The sequence below is a fragment of the Aotus nancymaae genome, unplaced genomic scaffold (genome assembly GCF_030222135.1).
Source record: "Aotus nancymaae isolate 86718 unplaced genomic scaffold, 86718_ANA_hifiasm-v0.15.2.pri h1tg000021l, whole genome shotgun sequence".
NCBI lineage: Eukaryota > Metazoa > Chordata > Mammalia > Primates > Aotidae > Aotus > Aotus nancymaae.
In genome coordinates this window covers 10,434,995-10,448,836 of record NW_026988433.1, presented here as the reverse complement: position 1 = coordinate 10,448,836, position 13,842 = coordinate 10,434,995, and the positions used below count along the sequence as shown (strand labels likewise).

Sequence of the window (13,842 nt, the reverse complement as noted above, 5' to 3'; positions counted from 1 at the left end):
AGAAATAGGAAACAGATCATTTTTTGGAGCTGTACCTTTTAAGCCCTGAATTCAGAAGAGTAGAGTAGAGTAGCTATGTGAATACAGTTCTGTTGCCTTGAATATCCTTGACATTTTGGCAAAGGGAAAATAGGCCTTTGAGAACATCTTGTTTCCATCGTTTCTTGGAGCCATTTAGAAACTGAATGTTTTCCTTATCTTGTTCCAGTTGATTTCTATCTAATGTTATTATATATTCAGTGAATATATTTAGAAGTCCAAAATGGACATTTAAAACAAACTGGCCTAATATTTCCATATGGTGGTTTTTATTTTAAATGTAAATGTGGCCTATGAGAATGATTCTTAGAAACGTTTCTGTTTTCCAGATCTTATTTGAAATGTATAACTTTTCTGGCATCATTTGAATCTTTGAATATCCCCATCACATACGAGTTATTTTGCAACAGTCCTAAAGAAGGAATGATTAAGGGCCTATGGAAAAACCACAGCCACGAGTCCATGGTTGGTACACCTCACTACTGCATTCCCAATTTCTTGCCCCTACTCAGATTCCTGAAAGATAAAACCAGGAAGTCTTTTTTTTTTTTTTTTTAAAGACAAAGTTTTGCTCTGTTCCCTAGGCTGGAGTACAGTGGTGTGATCTCGGCTCACTGCAACCTCCGCCTCCCAGGTTCAAGCGATTCTCCTGCCTCAGCTTCTCATGTAGCTGGGATCATAGCCGCTCACCCACCATGCCTGGCTAATTTTTGTATTTTTAGTAGAGACAAGGTTTTATCATGTTGGCCAGGCTGGTCTCAAGCTCCTGACCTCAGACAGTCCACCCACCTGGACCTCCCAAAGTGCTGGGATTACACCTCACCCAACCCAGGAACAGTATCCCTGAACGGCTCTACTGCTCTGAGATCTTTCTACTCTCCTGTACCAGCATGTGATAGATAAGGCAATGTGGAAGGTCCTTTTACCTCTTTTGTCTTCAAGTCCACCAGCTAAAGTCATCCCTGGCAACGAGAGAGCACTTTTATAATCCCTCCCATGGTTTATCTGTCCTTATCTGGACAGGGAGAGGAGACTGGTAGAGAGAGGATATCGTTTCTCTTCCTCTTAGTTGCCTTTGGGAATTTAGTCTCTTAGGCGGTTGGAGGCGAGGGCAGGAAGGTTTTTTTGGTCCAACAGGCAAACTGTTTCAATAGAAGAAAGAAGAAAGAAATGGGGAGACATCTAAGGTGGTATCTGTGAGTACATAACAGCAAGAAAAAGAAGAATCTCTTTTTTTTTGTTTCTTTCATTAGAAAGATGAGGGCCTTCAATAGACATTCACAGATTAGAAGCATATTTTGTATTAAGCTGCCCCACTTTTCCAAAGATGGCTTGATTTACTGGTGTCTTGGAGCAGCATGACTTTTTTCTTCTTCTTTTTTTTTTCTCTTTTTGTCTTTAGGCAGTAAGATTGGTGACCGAGCTTTGTTTAGAATACAAAATCTATGACCTGCAACTTTGGAATGGATTCTTGCAAAAGCTTCTGGGCTTCAATATGGTAAGTAAGACTCAGTGCCCTCAACTGAGTATATCTGAAAGCTTTTGCACAGCATCCTCTAAACATTGTGGATTGATACTTGTTATGGAACAGATTTATGCTGAAAACACAGTCACTCTTACTGAGTTGATGCCAAATTTAAAGAACTTGGTGTTAGGCCAGAGAGTGCAAAATCTAAAATGACATAAATTTCACTGGAAACAAATGGAAGGTTCCCTAGCCTTTTTTGATATTTATGAACTTGTAAGTGAACTTTTCTGGCAGTTATCATGGAAGATAAAGTTTTACCAGTACTTCTTTTGGAACTTCAAGAATCTGGTATTTCACATTGAAATTTTCCATTTTGGTGGTCTTTAGAACTTTTATTTTTTATTTTTTATAGATTGCTTATCTAAGGAAAGTTTTAAAAACGATTTCCAGTATCCATTCTCTATGGCAGGTATGTAGTTTTTAAAAATAAATTTTATTGAATTTAATCTTTATACTTTCTGACCTTGTGACGAAAATTAAACAGTCAACTCCTCCATAAAGAACAGAACTGAGCCAAGTACAGTGGATCACTCCTGTAACTCCAATGCTTTGGGAGGCCAAGGTGGAAGAATCACTTGAGCACAGGAGTTTGAGGCTGCAGTGAACCATGATTGCACCATCGCACTCCAGCTCCGGCCTAGGCAACAGAGCTAGATCCTTTCCTTAAAATAAAGAAAGGAGAAACAGAACTGATTGGCTGCAGGATGATGTTTCATTAAAGTTGTGCCTAGACCTGTAATACTCAGCTCATTTCACCTCCTGAAGATACCACTTGCCTGAGTTCTCCAGGCCTCATGAGTCACATTTTCATTTATGCTTGCAAGACATTTTGGCTCCACTCTGACTTTTGTCACCATATAGTTTATTTTAATTACGTGTGGACTGCCCCCTCAAAGATTTTAAAGATCTTTAAGTCAGATACCATGGCTTGTTTATTTTTTCTAAATTTCACAGAAGCTGTGCGCCCATATAATCATGATGATATCCATTATGTGGAAATATATAATTTATTATTAGTTTAAAAAGTTAGGATAATATAGAAATATACTGAGTAAAACATGAAAATTCTCTCTTACTATTTCCCTTCATAGTTATGTCCCTGAGGGAACGACTGCTTACAATTTCCTGTGTATTCTAGAGCTTTCCTGTTATACAGGCATGTATGCATGTGTGTGCATATCTACAGTGTGTACATTTATGCACACATAAATGCAATCACATTCTAAACAAAGTGTTGTTTTCACATAACAATGGTCTCTGGAGATTATTCCATATCAGTACATATACATGTATCTAATTGATTTATTGATATACAGTTCATGTATAAAATTTATCCTTTTAAATTATACAATGAAATAGTTTTTCGTATATGCACAGAGTCGCACAGACATCCCCATTATCTAATTCCAGAACATTTTCCTTCCCCAAATAGAAAACTGATATCCATTAGCAATCATTCCCATTCCCCACTCCCTTTAGCCCCCAGCGACCACAAATCTACTTTCTGTCCATGGATTTGCCTCTTCTGGACATTTCATATCAATGGAATCCCCTGCTATGTGGCATTCCATGTCTGGCTTCTTTCACTCAGCATCATGTTTTAAGGTTCATCCACATTGCAGCATGGACCAGAACTCTATTCCTCTATTGCCAAATAATGTTCCATTTTATGGATATACCACTTTTATTTATCCATTTGTCAGTTGATAAACATTTGGGTTTCTGATTTTGGTCATTATAAATAATGCTGCTATGAACATTTGTGTACAGGTTTTCACATAAACATGTTTTCATTCCTCTTGAGTGTATACCTAGGAGTAGGCTTGTTGTATCTTCCGGTAACACTCTGTATAGCCTTTTGAGGTATTTCATTATGTTTAATGCTTGATTATTCTCCATAATATGTAGTAAAATGTACCCAAAGTTATTTAACCACTCCTCTATTGATGGAAGTTTACTTTTTTTTTCTTTAAATATATAGAGATGGGTGTCTTGTTATGTTGTCTAGGCTGTTCTTGAACTCCTGGGCTCAAACAATCCTCCTGCTTTGGCCTCCCAAAGTACTGGGATTACAGGTGTGAGCCACTGTGCCTGGCCATTGTTCTTTCCTTATTCACCTTGAAATTCTTTCTCTTGTCCCCTTCTTCCTTTCCTGTGACCCTGGCACATAACTGGCTAAGGATTAATTTTATTTTCTGAGTTGGGTTCTGACTTTTTGCCAAAAGAAACAATGAATCAGCCAGGGTTGTATAATGAGATCCTGAAACGTACCGTTATGAAGAACATTATGCTAGAACCTTAGTCATCTCAAGCAGGGAGATATCAGCTTATGATTTTAGTCATCTGGAATATAAACTATAAATGTACAGTTTTGTGATCATATAACAGTAGCCTGTGGAGAGTTTTCATATCAGCACATAGCGATCTATTTAATTTTTTTGTTGAGATACAATTCACTCATAAAATTCATCCTTTTGAAAGTATATAATCAAGTAGTTTTTGGTATATTCATAAAATTGTACAACCATCATCATTATTTAATTTCAGAACATTTAGACTGCAATTTAAAGAGGGTTCATAATATCCTTTTTGAGACAAAGTCTTGCTCTGTTGCCTAGGCTGGAGTGCAGTGGCGCGATCTCAGCTCACTGCAACCTCCACCTCCCGGGTTCGAACAATGCTTCTTGATGGGATTACAGGTGTGTACCACCATACCTGGCTAATTTTTGTATTTTTAGTAGAGATGGGGTTTCACCGTGTTGGCCAGGCTGGTCTCAAACTCCTGACCTCAAGTGATCCACCTGCCTTGGCCTCTCAAAATGCTGTGATTATAGGTGTGAGCCACCGCGCCCGGCCTAGACTACAAATTAAAGAGAGTTTGTAATATCCTTAACATGAGTATCCCAAACATCGACTTGTCTTCACAGGTTCCCTACTTCAGCAAAGCATGGCAGCGTGTGATACACATACCACTGCTTTCAGGTATTTCACTCTCCTCTGAAACATTCACTATAGCATTTTATAGTTGAGTATGTGTATATCGTGGCTATTTGTTTTATCTTCAGCCTCTTGTCCTTTAAGTCCGGATCAGCTGTCAGATTGTTGTGAGAGTCTCATTGCTGTCCTCGAGTAAGTAAGATATTTGTTCTACCAAAAAATAAAAAATAAAGTTTGTTGCTTATAAGATTCCTTTCTGATAGATATCTCTTATAAGGAATTCCTTTTGTGAGGAAGTTAAGCATAACACTTGTTTTTATAATAAAATATCTTGATTGTTTTGACAGTGTCTACTTCCCATGTATGGTGGGACTAGTAAACTGAGCATTCTCTAAAATGAGTACCTACTGTTTTATGAGCATAGAGTACCTTTGGTGACTACCCTAAGTCATACAGTGTTGTCACACAGATTTTGAGTCTTCTGGCTGTGTGCAGTGGCTCACGCCTGTAATCCCAGCACTTTGGAAGTCCGAGGTGGGCGGATCACTTGTGGTTGCAGTGAGTTAAGATCATGCCATTGCACTCCTGTCTGGGCGACAGAGCGAGACTCTGCCTAAAAAAAAAAAATATATATATATATATATATATATATATTTTTTTTTTAGTCTTCTGAGAATTTAGAAGCCTATCTTTTGGCATCTGTAAGCTTTTAGACATAATCATGGTAGCCAACTACTCTTTGTTCCCGTGGGTAGATTCTTTTATTCTATGTAGGTTGCCATCAAAGACTCCTATTACTCATTTCCTAAGCATATGTCATGTACCAGCACTTTAGTGTTTAAAATTATTGAAAGCTTGGACAGGTAGATGACTATGGAAAGCTACAAAGGCCAGTATAATCTAGTGAGTCTGACAGATTATTAACTAATTAATGTGCTCTCTCGAAGATGTCCAGTCTCAGATGATCTTGACCTGATCGGAATTGCCAAGCAATATATCCAGTTAGAACTTCCGGCTTTTGCATTAGCTTGTCTGATGCTCATGCCCCACTCAGAGAAAAGACACCAGCAAATTAAGGTATCATGCACGTGATTCCTCTGGGCTGCCAAGGAAATAGAAGGTCTCATCTTGCATGTCCCTTGCAAAAGGTTGCATTTTCATTTCAGCAAACCTGTAAAGCGTGAATACATGAGATATGAGTGAGGCTTGTATGGGGGCTTGGTGGGAGGTAAGACTGGAAGATTGATTAAGGTCCAGCTGAGGGATGTCTTACAAGGGATTTGGGCCTTATTCTCTATCAATGGGGACACAAGTGATTATTTTAGAACAGCAAGCAAATGATGAAGGAAGTATTTTAGAAGGAATAACCCATTAACCCATGTAGGCTTGGTCAGAAGAGAGGGCAAGAAGGGAAACTTGGGAAGCTGTTGCATTTGAGTAGAATTTTATCTCACTTGATCTCTTCATAACAACCTTGTGCATACGCAGGGAATGTTTGAGAGTTAAATACCCATGGTAGGGTCTGGTAATGAAGTTGAACAAGACAAGAACGCTACAAGGAAGGCAGCTGACTTAGCAATTGAATGTGGGAGATAAAAGAGAGGGAGAGTCAGATTTTATGTGTGGGTGCCCATCAGAAGGAGCCACGAGCATGTTGGGGATGGAATTTAAAAATAACTCTGATTTCCTTTATAATATAGAACAAATAGAACAAAGCATTTTGGAATGTTTTATAGTTATCTTCCTAGCAGGTAGGTATGCCAGTAGATAGAGATCTACATGCATTCATGCCCTTTATTTTTTTTTGAGAGAGAGAGTCTCTTTCTGTTCCAGGCTGGAGTGCAGCAGCACAATTTCAGCTCACTGCAACCTCACCTCCTGGATTCAAGTGACTCCCAAGTAGCTGACATTACAGGCTCCCACCACCACATCTGGCTAATTTTTGTATTTAGTAGAGTTGGGGTTTGCCATGTTGGCCAGGCTGCTCTCAAACTCCTGACCTGAGGCAATCCACTGGCCTTGACCTCCCAAAGTGTTGGGATTATAGGCATGAGCCACCTCGCTTGGCTGAACATGCTTATTTTTAATTTGTCATTTGGTCTATTAGTTAATTTTTTAAAGCCATCTGTGCCTGTCTTTAACTTTTTCCCCTCTTTTCATCATTCATACACTCGTCCTTTGATGCCATTCAGCATTTCAGTATTTAAATAGATTCCTTTTGGCACTTTAGAACGACAAAATACCTGATCAATGGCTCTCGCTGTTGGAATAAGTAATAATACTTTCCTATTATTTCTGCTTTGATTTTTGTCTAGAATTTTCTAGATTCATGTGACCCGCAGGTTATTTTAAAGCAATTGGAAGAGCATATGAACACGGGCCAGCTAGCAGGATTTTCACATCAAGTAAGAGGCAGTTTCATCTCCTTTTTGCTATGAAAATTTTGATACTAGAAGGTAATCATTTTTCCAAACCTAGATTAAGCTGCAAACTGCTATGTCTGTTTGTTATGTATAGAATTATTTTGCTTTTATTAAAGCCTCAGTAGTTTTTTTTATTTTGAGACAGAATCTCATTCTGTCGCCCAGGCTGCAGTGCAGTGGTGCGATCTTGGCTCACTTCAACCTCCGCCCCTCGGGTTCAAGTGATTCTCCTGCCCCAGCCTTCCAAGCAGCTGGGATTACAGGTGCATGCCACCGTGCCTGGCTAATTTTTGTATTTTTAGTAGAGATGGGGTTTCACCATATTGGCCAGGCTGGTCTTGAACTCCTGACCTCATGATCCACCTGCCTTGGCCTTCCAGAGTGCTGGGATTACAGGCATGAGCCACCACACCTGGCCAGCCTCAGTAATTTTTTTAAAGGGCAGGGACCCTGACTTTTGTTGACTGCTGTGCTCCATGGAAAATTTGTAGCCTTAAGTGCTTTTGATTGAAAACAGATCTTCTTCCTCATAAAAAGTCTCAAAGTGCACAACAACAATTATTTATTGACTGATACTGACAGGCCTCCTTTCCCTCCTCACCCTCAAAAAGAAGGCGCAGTCACAATGCAGTGCTAAGTGGGCTTCCGATTGTCAGAAATGTTTCAATATTGAATAAAGGCTTGGAATTTAACACATTTAATGATACCTGTCCTTTTATAGATTAGAAGTCTGATTCTTAATAATATCATCAATAAGAAGGAGTTTGGGATTTTGGCAAAGACCAAATACTTTCAAATGTTGAAGATGCACATGATGAATACCAACAATATCACTGAACTAGTACACTATTTGGCAGATGGCTTAAGGTACGTTAATTTTCAAAATAACTTACTGTGGAATTTCCTTGAAATCTATCTTTATGTTGGAGGAAAATGTCAAACAGTTGTAGAGCTATTTGGTTGTAATTAAAAGTTCAAAATATTAAATCTCTCATTACTGCATATATCAAAAAGTGAATCATTTAATAATTCAATTTCTTGGAACATGACCTTAGAATCTGACAATTAAACAGGTCATCTGTATCCCCAAATCGAGTGTCTCACAGTCCTGCTCTAAATCCTACATTATAATTTTATGTCTTAGACACTTGCTCAGAACATTAATGACTTTATGTAACACATCATTTTTGCTAAGTCTGGTTATCTAATTTTCCAGCACCCACAAGTTTAGGAATAAGAAGTTTCTTGGGATAGAGCTGGGGGCGGATATGGAGACTGAACAGGAGAAGGAAGAAGTGGACTGACACTAAAGAAAGGGAAGTTCAAGACTGCTGGACGCACTGGATCCATCCCTTCATGTGGTCTAGCCGTGCTGGCGCTTGAGGGGTCTTTCTTTCTCGTTACCGCTCCATGGATTTCCATCTGCTTGTTTATCTCTTGTGATCCAGCCATAATTAGATATTCTTATTTTTGAGCAAGTATTTTTTGAGTTATAATTGATACATATAATAAACTGGACATATTTGAAGTCTGCAGTTTAGTAAATTTTGACATATGTATACCTATGAAGCCATCACCACAATCAAGAGAGTGAACCTATCATCTCCAAAAGGTTCCTTATACCCTCTATGAAGTTGATTACACGAATTAGGTCATTCTTATAATATCCAAATACATCAGAGCAGAGGGGCCCATGGAAGAAGCACTCATAGTACAAAAGATTTCTCCAAAAATGTAATTCTGGCCAGGTGGGTGGCTCACGCCTGTAATCACAGCTACTCAGGAGGCTGAGGTGGGAGATTCGCTTGAACCTGGGAGTTGGAGATTGCAGTGAGCCGAGATATAATTCGCTGCAAGCCTGACTGCTGAAACTGTCTGTCATAACCTGAGACCAGTTTTGTCTATAGCTGCTGAGATAATTTGCTGCATCTCTAGGACTAATTTTGCTCACCACTGTCACCCACCAGTCAGCTTGCCAGCTCCCCAAACCCTTACCTAATGCTGTAAACTTTCTTAAAGAACAGTATGTGGCCGGGTGCAGTGGCTCACGCCTGTAATTCCAGCACTTTGGGAGGCCGAGACGGGTGGATCACTTGAGGTTAGGAGTTTGAGACCAGCCTGGCCAACATGGTGAAACCCCATCTCTACTAAAAATACAAAAAACTAGCCGAGTATGGTGTCAGGCGCCTGTAATCCCAGCTACTCCGGAGGCTGAGGTGGAAGAATTGCTTGAACCTGGGAGGTGGAGGTTTGCAGTGAGCCGAGATCATGCCATTGCACTCCAGCCTGGGCAACAAGAGAGAAACTCCATCTCTCTCTCTCTCTCTCTCTCTCTTTCTCTCTCTCTCTCTCTCTCTCTCTCTCTCTCTCTCTGTCTCTCTGTCTCTCTCTGTCTCTCTCTCTCTCTCTCTCTCTCTCTCTCACTCACACACACACACACACACACAATATGTAACATGTCTCTTTTTCATAGAGATTGGTCTCTACATTTTAATTTTGACTTCAATGCCTCTTTTTCTTTCTTTTCTTTTTGAGACAGGGTCTTGCTTTGTCACCCAGACTGGAGTGCAGTGGCACAAACATGGCTGACTTCTGCCTCAACCTCCTGGGTTCAAGCGATCCTCCTACCTCAGCCTCCAGAGTCACTGGGATTACAAGCGCCCAATACCACACCTGGCTAATTTTATGTTTTTTTGTAGAGACAGGGTTTTGCCATGTTGCCCAGACTGGTCTCAAACTCCTGGACCTAAGCCGTCTGCACACCTTGACCTCCCTGAGTGCTGGAATTATTGGCACAAGCTGCTGTGCCTGGCCTAAAACTTCTTTTTCTTTTTGATTCTGTAGTTTAGATGAAGCTTCAGTCTTGATAACTGAATATTCAAAGCTTTGCGGGAAACCTGTGCCTCCAGATGCTGCTCCCTGTGAAATTCTGAAGGTAAGGCTAATGGAGAGTTCTCAGGTTCTACCTTGACACTGTTTATATTTGTAGGCTATTGAAATCAACCAGCCTTTTCTAGTGTTTGGGAGATAAATGTATTTTTATGTGTAATTGTAGTTTTTATATTTTACTTTTTGTGTTAGAGAGTTCTAAACTAGAAATCAAGAGGCCACAGTTCTAATCTCAGCTTGTCCCTATAGGCAACAAGGCCTAGCGTGAGCTTAGTCTTCAGATCTGGACCCCATGGTCTCTCAGGTGCTTTCCAGCATTACCATTACTCATAAGGTGGTGTTTTTAATATTGAAGTGGGTGGAAACCTGATTTCTGAAAGGTATTGATTACTGTCATGCTTGGGTATTAATTGCTTTTTAAGTTAATTATTCATCTTTAATTACCTAAAACATGTTCACTATAGAAAAAAGAGAAGTTTGATTGGGCATGATGGATGGCTCATGCCTGTAATCCCAGCACTTTGGGAGGCTGAGGCGAGTGAATCACGTAAGGTCAGGAGTTCAAGATCAGTCTGGCTAACATGGTAAAACCTCATCTCTACTAAAAATACAAAAAAAATTGCCGGGCATGGTGGCAGGCAAGAGGTGGGAGAATCACTTGAACCCAGGAGACAGACGTTGCAGTGAGCCAAGATTGCGCCACTGCGCTCCAGCCTGGGCAACAAGAGCAAAACTTCATCTCGAAAAAAGAGAAGTATAGAGGAGCCAAAAATAATGATAATAATAATACTAAACTGATCTCCAAAATCTCACTATCCAGACATAGGATCACTGTTAACATTTTATTGTACCTTCTTCCAAGTTTTTTGTATATAAAATGTGCACATAATTTATTTTACTCCTATTTTGAACTTAAGTACCAGATAAAATTTTTGCTTTGATCGTGTTTTGGTAGTTTTATTTTTTACTTGCCATTTTTCAGATCAGAATATTTTGGAATATTTTGGTAGCTTTAGTAAACCTAAGTATAGTGACTTATTTCTTCCTTTGGTCCAGATCCGGCCTATTAGAATAAGTCCGCATTTTGTTACCTCTCATTAATAACTTACAGGACTCATCTCCAGTTGCTTCTGCTCAATGGCATAAGATTACTTTTTTTCCAGAAAGGGAGGATATTGATTCAGGAGATAAATTCATGGCCTTTAAAAATTGTTTCTCTCTTATCTGCCTAAAATCCCAAATAGTTTTATATGTAGATTTTTATCTCTTTACTTAAGTCTTAAGTTCTGTACTTTATTTGGCCATTTTCAATTTGAAAAACTGACATAAAAATCACTTCTGTGTTTCTTCCCATTTAGATGTTTCTTAGTGGATTATAGTAAATCATTGAACCTTTTTTGCAAGAAAGACAAGAATTTTGGAGTCTGCTATTAATGGACCATATGTATTGCAGTTTTTAAATTGTGCCATTATAGTTATTACAGTTTTTAAATTCTGTATTATAGCTATTTGTCCAACATTACCCCACATGTAATAAATAAAATACCTGATATGAGCATAATTGCCCCATAAAGAACCCATGTCCTGAATTAATAAGTCTTTTCATTGCCAGTTAACTTGGACAATTTATAGAGACTATCAACTTTTTGCACCACATATGAAGGAAACAAAGTACAAAAGTAGTTTGCTCTCTCCTTCAAGAAAAGTGAGTGCTTGGCCGGGCACAGTGGCTCACACCTGTAATCTCAGCACTTTGGAAGTCGAGGCAGGTGGATCACAAGGTCAGTAGTTCAAGACCAGCCTGGACAATATGGTGAAACCCTGTCTCTACTAAAAATACAAATATTAGCCAGCATGGTGGCACACACCTGTAGTCCTAGCTACTCGGGAGGCTGAGGCAGAAGAATCTCTTGAACCCAGAGTCCGAGGTTGCCGTGAGCCTAGATCGCACCACTGCACTCCAGCCTTGGTGACAGAGCAAGACTCCATCATCCCCCCCCAAAAAAAGAAGAAGAAACATCTCTGCACTTTCTCCAAGCTTCTAATTTGTCCACTGGTGCCAAGAAATAGCAGAACCAAACTGGAAGCCACCTGGCTAAAAGTCTGATAGCAGTGGTCCGTAGCTATAAATCCCCAGCACTGCAGCGGGTGGCCTGGAAGGGCATGGGAATTGAAAAGCCAGCACACAGAAGTGTTCATTACACCTGTTATTCTGCCTATGTAGTCTTTTGCCATACTTGCGAATAATTAAAGTGGATTTGATATTACTGGAATCGTTTGTCTTCGTTTCGCCAATTGAAGAAAAGATTTCTAAAAAACTGTATATAACATCATGATTAAACACAGGTTTTGGAGTTAAATAAGTCTGGATTTGTATTCTGGTCCTATCACTTATTAGCTGTGTGGGCCTGAGCAAGTTATTTAATTTCCCACCGTCTTTTTTAAATAAATAAATAAAATAAAAAATAAAAAGAGAGAAACAAGGTGGTCTTGCCCTGTCATCTAGGCTGGAGTGTAGTGGTATGACCGTAGCTCAAGTAACACCAAACTCCTGGGCTTAAGGGATCCTCCCTCTTTAGCCTACTAAGTAGGGATTATAGGTACACACCATGACTTCCTGATTTTTAAATGTTTTTGTAGAGACAAGATCTTGCTTTCTTGCCCAGGGTCTTGCATTCTTGCCCAGGCTGGTTTTGAACTCCAGGCCTCAAGTAGTCCTCCCACCTTGGCCTCCCTAAGTGCTGGTATTACAGGCATGAGCCACCTCTCCTGGCCCAATTTATCACCATCTTAATTCCCTCAAAATGAGGACAGTAAAAGTATCTACCTTCTAGTGGCAAGAGGTTTGAATCAGTTCATATGCCTGTAATCCCAGCACTTTTGGAGACCGAGGTGTCAGATCACAAGGTCAGGAGATCGAGATCATTTTGGCTAACACAGTGAAACCCCATCTCTACTAAAAATACAAAAAAATTACCCAGGCGTGGTGGCACGCACCTGTAATCCCAGCTACTTGGGAGGCTGAGGCACGAGAATCATGTGAACCCAGGAGGTGGAGGTTGCAGTGAGCCAAGATTATACCACTGCACTCAAGCCTGGGTGACAGGGCAAGACTCCATCTCAAAACCAAAAATGCATCTAGCACAGTACCCCTAAGTGCCAAAAATGCTAGTTATTGTGATTATGTAGGCTTCTATTTAATTAATTGCAAGTTTCTAAATTGTAGGTGCAATAATAAAATTATTTTGTACTTTGAAGGTGTTATACTAAATATTTCTGAACAATAATTAGTTTAAAATGCAAATTACTTAATTTGCAATGATATTTTCAATGACATTTGACCTATATTTAAAACATAGTCCAATAACTATTTACATAGTCTTACTTAGACTTCTCATAAGGATCATAACAAATAAGAATAGCTAGGCTGGCTGGATGTGGTGGTTCACACCTGTAATCCCAGCACTTTGGGAGGCTGAGGGTGGTAGATCACCTGAGGTCAAGAGTTCAAGACCAGCCTGGCCAATATGGTGAAACCCTGCCTCTACTAAAAATACAAAAAATTAGTCTGGCATGATAGTGGGCACCTATAATCCCAGCTACTTCGGAGACTGAGGCAGGAGAATCTCTTGAACCCAGGAGGTGGAGGCTGCAGTGAGCCAAAATGAAGCCATTGCACTCCAGCCTGGGCAACAGGGTGAGACTCCATCTCAAAAAAAAATTTAAAAAAAAGAAATAGCTGGGCTGAGCATCATGGCTCACACCTGTAATCCCAGCACTTAGGGAGGACGAAGCTAGTCAATTGCTAAGCCCAGGAGCTCGAGACCAGCCTGGTCAGTGAAACCTTGTCTCTACTAAAAACTAAAAAAAAAAAAAAAAAAAAAAAAATTAACCAGCCATGGTGGTGTGTGCCCATAATCACAGCTACTTAGGAGGCTGAAGTGGGAGGATCACCTGAGGCCACGAGGCAGAGGTTGCAGTGAGCCAAGATCGTCCCACTGCACTCCAGCCCGGGTGACAGTAAAG

The 13,842-nt window shown here is 39.9% G+C and overlaps 1 protein-coding gene across 4 annotated transcripts in view; it reads left to right on the top strand.

The window, feature by feature from the left end:
* Positions 1 to 13,842, top strand: part of KNTC1 (kinetochore associated 1) — a 102,982-nt gene that overhangs the window by 84,781 nt on the left and 4,359 nt on the right. For 2 of the 4 annotated variants that reach the window (XM_021669930.2, XM_012447183.3), the window contains exons 55-63: positions 369 to 504; positions 1,442 to 1,537; positions 1,920 to 1,976; positions 4,495 to 4,549; positions 4,633 to 4,696; positions 5,452 to 5,581; positions 6,820 to 6,909; positions 7,649 to 7,794; positions 9,772 to 9,862. In XM_021669930.2, coding sequence (XP_021525605.2) covers positions 369 to 504; positions 1,442 to 1,537; positions 1,920 to 1,976; positions 4,495 to 4,549; positions 4,633 to 4,696; positions 5,452 to 5,581; positions 6,820 to 6,909; positions 7,649 to 7,794; positions 9,772 to 9,862 — 865 coding nt within the window. Of the gene's footprint in view, positions 1 to 368; positions 505 to 1,441; positions 1,538 to 1,919; positions 1,977 to 4,494; positions 4,550 to 4,632; positions 4,697 to 5,451; positions 5,582 to 6,819; positions 6,910 to 7,648; positions 7,795 to 9,771; positions 9,863 to 11,174; positions 12,581 to 13,842 lie in introns of those variants that run through there. The other 2 variants (XM_012447184.2, XM_012447185.3) reach the window with 2 other exon arrangements.